Genomic DNA, 6,915 nt, shown 5'->3' on the forward strand with positions numbered 1-6,915 from the left:
TTGGCTGGGGACAGAGGCTGGTTTTGGCTGCTGCTATTCCTGAACTAAAGCCACCGTCATTCCCTGGAAACGTGATGTCAAGTCATGGCTCTAGAAAGGTCTCGGGGGGATTTGGCCCACTGGATTCATCACCTGGTTTTGGCTGAATTTTTCAGCCATGAAGTGACTTCCCAACAAATCCTATTTCCTGCTCGGAGCCCAGGATGAAGCAGCAGAGATGTGGCAGGGTGTGTGTATTCTCCGTCGTTGGGGCAGGGAGGTGAGGCAGAAGGATGGCATCACCTTCCTTGGCAGCGCTCTCACACCTCGAAAGGCTCACGGTGCCCTGTCCCTGCCCTGGGACAGGGCCAGCGGGGAGGCCAAGTCCTACAGCAGCCCTGCATCCTCACACCGAGTGAATTCCTCTGCACAGTGGCTGTTCTCGCTGACCCAGCACCGGCGTCACGCAGACGCCGTACACAACCTGTCGAGGAAGTCCACTCTCTTCTGCTCCAGAGCCTGCAGAAAGGCCTGGATTCTCTCCTCCCGCATGGCCGTGTATTGCTGCAACAAGTTCTGCTGGTGCACAGGGTCTTCGTGGGACGCAGTCCCCTCCTGCTGCAGCTTCTTTCTCACATAAGCCTGATCCTTTGCCATCTGCTGACGCTTCCTTTCGTCCATGTAGGAGGCTCTGGCCTTCTAGAGTGAAAAGCAGGAGAGCGTTAGCACTTCATCCGGCCTTTCGGTTCATCAGTGGTACAGACACGAGGCAGCAAAGGTTATAAAGGCACAGCAGCCTGCTTGACTGGGTGTAAAAAAATACAGGGGTGTCCTTCTGGACCTTCTTGCCAGGATCCAAGTCCATGCACAGCTTCAAGTCCTCGTTAAAACAGATAGAGGTCATGGCGGACTGTGGAAAAACCCTCAGATGTTGGATCCGGCGGGGAGCAGCATCCAAGAGGACTTTTAACCCACAGATGTGCACACAAGCTATTGTCACCAGTGTCATCAGAATCTTTGATCCTATTCACACGGCAGCGGAAAGGTTTTGGGGGGGGATTCAGAACAATGATTTATGCAGTGAATCTTTGAGCTGATGATCAGGTATCGAGCTCATCAGCTTCGGCATGAAAGCACAAGTGGGGGTCAGCGTTCCCAAAGGCCTGTGATCTAGTAACAGACCAGCTCGACACACAGCAGGACGGGTGGGAGAAAGGAAAAGGCAGTGGCTATCCTTGCCAACCCTTCGAGTATTTGAAATAGTTGTACAGAACATCACTTTTGGATTTCTTACTGCAGACAGCTGAGCCTGCAGCCTCCACCAGCAAAACCCCATCTGCAGGCAGCAGTATTAAGGTTTTCTTTTAAAGAGAGTAGAACTGCTCACTGAGACATAACCTCACACACACATTTTGGGAGAGACGGCCTTTCACACGATCAAGAATAAATCATTCTTTAATGAGAGCCTGACTCGCCCTTCACCACACTTTCCCTGTGCCTGAGCCCGGCACTGTAAACGAGCTTTTGTGCTGGGAACAAGTGCAGAACCACAAGAGAGCCCACGGAACTGACAGCACTCCACTGCTGGAGCTCGGCCCTTCTGAAACACCAAGATCACCTGTCTGTTCAGAATAAGACCTCCAACCCTGACAGAGTGAGATTCTGTCTCTTCCCCAGAAGAGGCTCAGCACAACCCCTGCCATCATGCCCCACTCACCAGCCAATGGCCGCATTCTCTCCCCAGGCCTAGCAGGTACCAAAAGCAAGTTAGAGCTGACACTGGGACTAAGTGGTGAGCCGCAGCTAGCTGTGGGACCCCCTGAGCAGCAGATTAGCTGGAGAATGAAGATGATGGGCATTAAACGTGATGTCAAATACCTCCACATCACGTGTTTGATACACCCTGTCAAAGCCTCCACAGCAGAACTGCCTCCAGTGCCCTGCTCACAGCAGCACTCTCCCAAACCAGACACAGCTGCTGGACAAAGGTCCGGCTGCCCAGCCCCACATCCTCACTGACAAGCAACCCTCCCACCAAGGCCGTCTGCTTGCAGAGCTCCAGATACTTTTGCCTTTCAAGACCACCCCTTGCAAACACAAAAAGGCCCCTGCTCCTACATCTCAGCAGGTCCTTCGGGTGAAGTCCTCCCTTTGGCACAGCTGGGCTGCACCCCTTGAAAAAGGACAGCCTCATTCACCCAAAAGGGGGGCGTAGAGCCAGAAAACTGACCAAAGAACAAAGCTGGAGGATAAGAAACCTGGACAATAGCGTCGCCTGAGCACAAGGAACTGCAAGTGAGAACCCAGCAAAGCTGAGGCTTGCGAGGAACAGAAGCAGCATTTGTTACCCATCAGAAATGAGCACCAGGAGCAGTCAGAACAGTGACCTCGCTGTTCAGCACTGCTCAAGACAGAGGCAGAGCTCGTGTCAACGCCAAACACTGCTGCCTTTTTTGCGCTCCTCTTCATGCGGAAGGTGAATCGCCATGAACTGCGTTAACACCATGAATTGCTGGTGGGCAAAGGGCAGATTTGGGGCAAAAGAGAAATAAAAGAGGTAAAGGACGTGGAGAATTTGGATGCTTCCAGACCCTCTGGAGCTGGTGAAATTCACCCGTCACCACCATCACTGGCTATAATCTCCGTGGTGATTCTGAAGGTTGGAAAGGGCAATATAGTGCCCGTCTTTACAAAGAAAGGACCCCAGAAATTAAGGAGCAGACACACTCAGTAACCAGATACCACAGGAGTAAGTCATCACACGAACAACTCCTCCCTCCCCACTCTGCACGCTCTCACCTGATCTCTGGCTGTGCCACAACATGCCGTGCTGGGGTCTCCATCTCCCTATGGCTCCCTTACCTGCAGGGCACTGGAGTTCATCTGGTACCGAAGGATGGCCTCACACAAGTTCCAGAAGGAATATTCTGGCCACAGGACTGACTGGAACACCAGGCACGAGTGGGATGTCTGCAGAAAGCAACATCACCAACCATTTCATCATCCAGCGAGGGAAAAGGCATCAAGGTGCAGCTTGAACTCAGCTGGTTTTCCTGGCTCTGTTACCTGATTCTACTTCAAATTAAGTAAATACCAGTCAGGGGAGTCTGAAATGGCACAATGTAGAGCCTTTCTAATTAGTTTTTAATGCTGGGCACTCATGCCCCGCTCCTGCAAAGACACCAGCAGAATTCCTTCAACATTTGCCGTATTTCAATAGCTTCAGTATCGCCGACTCGTAACAAAGCTAAAAGGGCCACGCTGCGCTAAGCCCAGCACAGCGAGCTGAAGTAGAACCCCAGTCTCCGTCAGGAGAACACTGATGCAAAACTGGAGTCATCTCAAGGAGAACACAAAGGCTTTACCTGCCAAAGCAAGAAATCACTCAAGCGAACCTCTCCGGAGGTCCGGATCAGGAGGTCTGGGTCAGGGGAGTTGCTGGTGTACAGACACTTCTCCAGCAGCGATTCAGACACATCACTAAGGCAGACAGAGGCATCTTATTAACAGCACTTTCCCCACCTGACAGAGGTGGCACTGTGACACCACAGTTACTAAGGGTTCGGGGTCTGGGTTTCTAGGAACACGGGGCTGCAGCTTAAAACTGGGTGCTGGAGCCGTAGCACAGCCAGCCGTCAACGTGCTGCTGCTGCTGGACCTGCTGCTGTCTGCTCCACGGGCATTTCAAATGCTCTTTCAGCCCCCCAAGCGTCCCCACCGTGCTCTCAAACACAGCATGGTGGTGGAGCCAGCCTGGGAGGACTTCCATCTGGAGCAGAGTGCAGAGCCATGGCTACTCCGCCTCCTCCAGGGTGGAGGAACAGCTCGCTATCCACGATTCATCCAGTGTTGGACCTCGTGGCCGAGAATGCCGGCCCAGCAGCCAGTTGTTGTGGTGTAAAACCTGCTTCTACATTTAGACTAACTTTTAACTTCAACACAGGCCTCATTTCCCTTCTGCCCTGGTCGCGTATCGATTGCCACAGTAACTGAAACCATAAAACCCCAATGCTGCACAGTAACTCTGGGTCATTTCTCCCAGTCGTAGCATTTTCACGAGCTCTTTCAAAGCCACTTGGCTTGGAGAGGTTGTCACTAAAGCGCAGGAGGCGACACAGGCACAGTCTTCCTCACACAAAGACGCGAGTTACCTGGGTTCCAGCAGCCCTTGCTCCACGCCCCAGGCCATCTCCCTGACAGCATTGCAGATTTCATGTCTCGATGTGTAGGCAAAGCAGACATTTAGAAAGCACCTGAAAGGAGGAGGAAGGTCTGAAGGACTAACCTAAGGAAGGTCCAGTCGATGACAGAGAGAAGAGCATCTACAACAGTTACATGTGCTTGTACGACAAAGGAAAAACAAGGTGTAGCCAAGTCTCAGCCTTCAGGTAGAAGAGGAAGACACGGGGGGTCAGCTCTTTTAAACCACATGTTACTTACTTGTTGTAGCTCCTTGTTGCCTGCACAGCTCGAGCGATCAGCTCCTGAATGTCCACGGGCAGAAGATGCAGGTCCCCAAGGACACGGATACACACCCCGTGCTTCTTCCAGTTCTCCCTACACCCAACAACAGAGCGAGGACCACAGAAAACAGGTCAGTCTCTGCTGCACAGCGCCACGTTTGCCTTGTGTGACACTCACCCAGTGACAACAGCTGGCGGCATGTGGCAGCCTGGCTGCAGCAGGGCTGAGAATTAGGAAAAGGCACAGTGACAAGGGGCGTTTCAGGTGTGGGAAGCTGGCTTTGCTTTCAGCATCCCACACCATCCCACCAAGCGAAAGCAATCATTCCCCTGAGGCACAAGCTCCTGAGGTACGGATGCGACAACGGGCCGAGCAAACAATCCCAGGTCAGTCCTACTTGAAGTGATGACAATCCCTCTGGAGAACGTGGGACACCACCACCCCGGCAACCTACAACTGCTCTAAAAATGAAGGTGACCAATGGCCACCCACAGCAGCACGACTGCTTTGTGGTGCAAGGAGAGATCAACGAGGCTGCTTTAGTTCCACCCTGCGGGATACAGACACCAGAGGATTCTTACTGCTCTTCCAGCAGGCGGCTGAATTTCTGCCTTGCCAGATCCATCAGTCCATCCACCTCCTCCTTGGAGCGTTTGAAGTTCTCAATACTAAAGGCATAAACAGTGACCTCACGAATACCCAGATTTAAGCACCAGCGAAGGGTCTGCAAGAAGACAAAATATAATGGAGAACAGAAGTCAGAGAAGCAGACTCGGACAGGCAGGCGGGTCAGCAAGACCCAGCTGCTCCGCTGCTAAAACCTTCCTGTGGTTTCCCACTATGCCAAGACTGAGGCAAAGAAACAACCATCATGGCCTGGCAACAAAACCCACTTCATGAGAATTTCAGGTCCATTTTAACGAACGGGAGGAACATACCAGTACCTAGGGCTGAGGATCCACAGCAGCTATGGACCAGTCCTGCCCAGGAAAGCACTGTGGCAGGGGACACGAGACATCACACAATGCTGTACCTTCCAAAACCTTTCCAAGGAAAGGCAGCCTGTTCCACAGGATTAAAAGCTTACGTGATCTGCCTTGCAGATCCTGATTCAAGTGTAAAACCGAGGGAAAAAGAAAAAGCTGGTTAGAAGAGCTCTGCGAGATGGAAGCGAGAGGCCAAAGTTGGGAACCCCGATGACAGACATCAGCTCCCACCGCAGGCCTGACTCCAGAGAGATGAGGATCCAAAGGGACCAGTCCAGCGGTACATGAGCCAGCTCAAACTGCCAACACACAGCGCAGAGGCAGCAAACAGCCTCCCCACCTCTGCCAGCTTTTCAAAGCCTTGCGAGTGCCCCTCCTGTCTCTCCACGTGGCACTTCTGGGCGTAACGGCGATTGCCGTCCATGATGAAGGCAACATGCTTGGGCATCGGTCCTGCCTAGAAAACAAGGAGAGACACAAGAGATCTGAAAGCCAACAGTGTCTGGCACCACAGAGGGCTCAGGCTGGAGCTGGAAGAAGTATGAAGCCAATCACCTCTGTGCCAAGGCCATGCAGGCGGGTAAGCTCATCACTGGCGAGCCCTGCCTGCGGCCCCGTTCACTTGCAAGACTAAGCTTCAGTAACTTCCCACCCTCCAATGCTGCTTCAGGAGGTGGATACAGTGCCAGCGTAATTTGCACCCTCGACCTTTCTAGAGCAGAGACAGCTCCGCTCGGAACCCCAGAGAACCTGCCAGCTCTTGACCACAGCACCAAATGCAGACCTTACCTTAAGGATGTTGGCAAAAAATCTCTCGATGAAGGTCAGCTCACCCTCTCTAATAAAGGACATCTTTCTCTGAGAGCTCCTTTTCTTCTTCAACAGGAAGAGAAAAACCAAAGGGTTAGAGGTGTAGAAGGGTCTGTCTGAGCCCAAAGCAACACTAAAACCATCGCCTTGGAAAAATAACCTTTGACCAGCTGCTTTGGAGCCCTTTTCATCAGGTCCAGAACAGGGACAATAGGGGAGCTCAGAAGGGAGCTCTGGAATTTTCCAGCCAAAGGTCATCAGAATGGATCTGGCACCGGCTGGAAGCAAGAAAAAACATTCCCGCATCTCCCAGCCAGATCAGCTGTTGTTGGCACAGACCCCCAGCCTGCGCTCCCGCCAGGTGAGTCCTGGGTGCTGGCAGCACTAACTGACCTTCATGGCTTTGGGTGGGATGTTGATAGGAATCCTTCCAGCGAAGCAACCAGCCCCCACCCCAACTACCCTGTCCGCTGGTACCGGTACTTCTCCTCCTTCACAAGGAAGCAACGGCCTCTTCCCCCCGGGAAGGGCGATCTGGCCACAGACGCGGCCACAAAACGTTAAGGCAAGAGCTGCTGAGCCTCGGTCTCCGGCACTAAAGCTCTCAACGCTGCCCTTGAGCGGCTCAGGCTGAAAACCCACCCTCCTCCCGCGCCACCTTCGGCTGTAGCAGCAG

General features: G+C 53.0%; 1 protein-coding gene across 3 annotated transcripts; it reads right to left on the reverse strand.

Annotated features, from left to right (window-relative positions):
- Positions 1-441: 441 nt before the first annotated feature.
- Positions 442-6,292, reverse strand: DHDDS (dehydrodolichyl diphosphate synthase). 3 transcript variants are annotated; one of them, XM_010136184.1, is made up of 8 exons: positions 6,219-6,292; positions 5,770-5,886; positions 5,025-5,167; positions 4,420-4,536; positions 4,131-4,232; positions 3,345-3,459; positions 2,842-2,949; positions 442-678 (listed from the first exon to the last, which is right to left on the reverse strand). In XM_010136184.1, exons 1-8 carry the CDS (start codon positions 6,279-6,281, stop codon positions 442-444), a joined length of 1,002 nt encoding a protein of 333 aa, XP_010134486.1. In that variant the 5' UTR covers positions 6,282-6,292. The 3 variants fall into 3 exon arrangements, with proteins under 3 accessions (XP_010134486.1, XP_010134488.1, XP_010134487.1); XM_010136186.1 differs by lacking the exon at positions 4,420-4,536 and having other exon boundaries at positions 6,219-6,281; XM_010136185.1 differs by lacking the exon at positions 4,131-4,232 and having other exon boundaries at positions 6,219-6,281.
- Positions 6,293-6,915: the final 623 nt, after the last annotated feature.

The sequence above is a fragment of the Buceros rhinoceros genome, unplaced genomic scaffold (genome assembly GCF_000710305.1).
Source record: "Buceros rhinoceros silvestris isolate BGI_N320 unplaced genomic scaffold, ASM71030v1 scaffold45395, whole genome shotgun sequence".
Taxonomy (NCBI): domain Eukaryota; kingdom Metazoa; phylum Chordata; class Aves; order Bucerotiformes; family Bucerotidae; genus Buceros; species Buceros rhinoceros.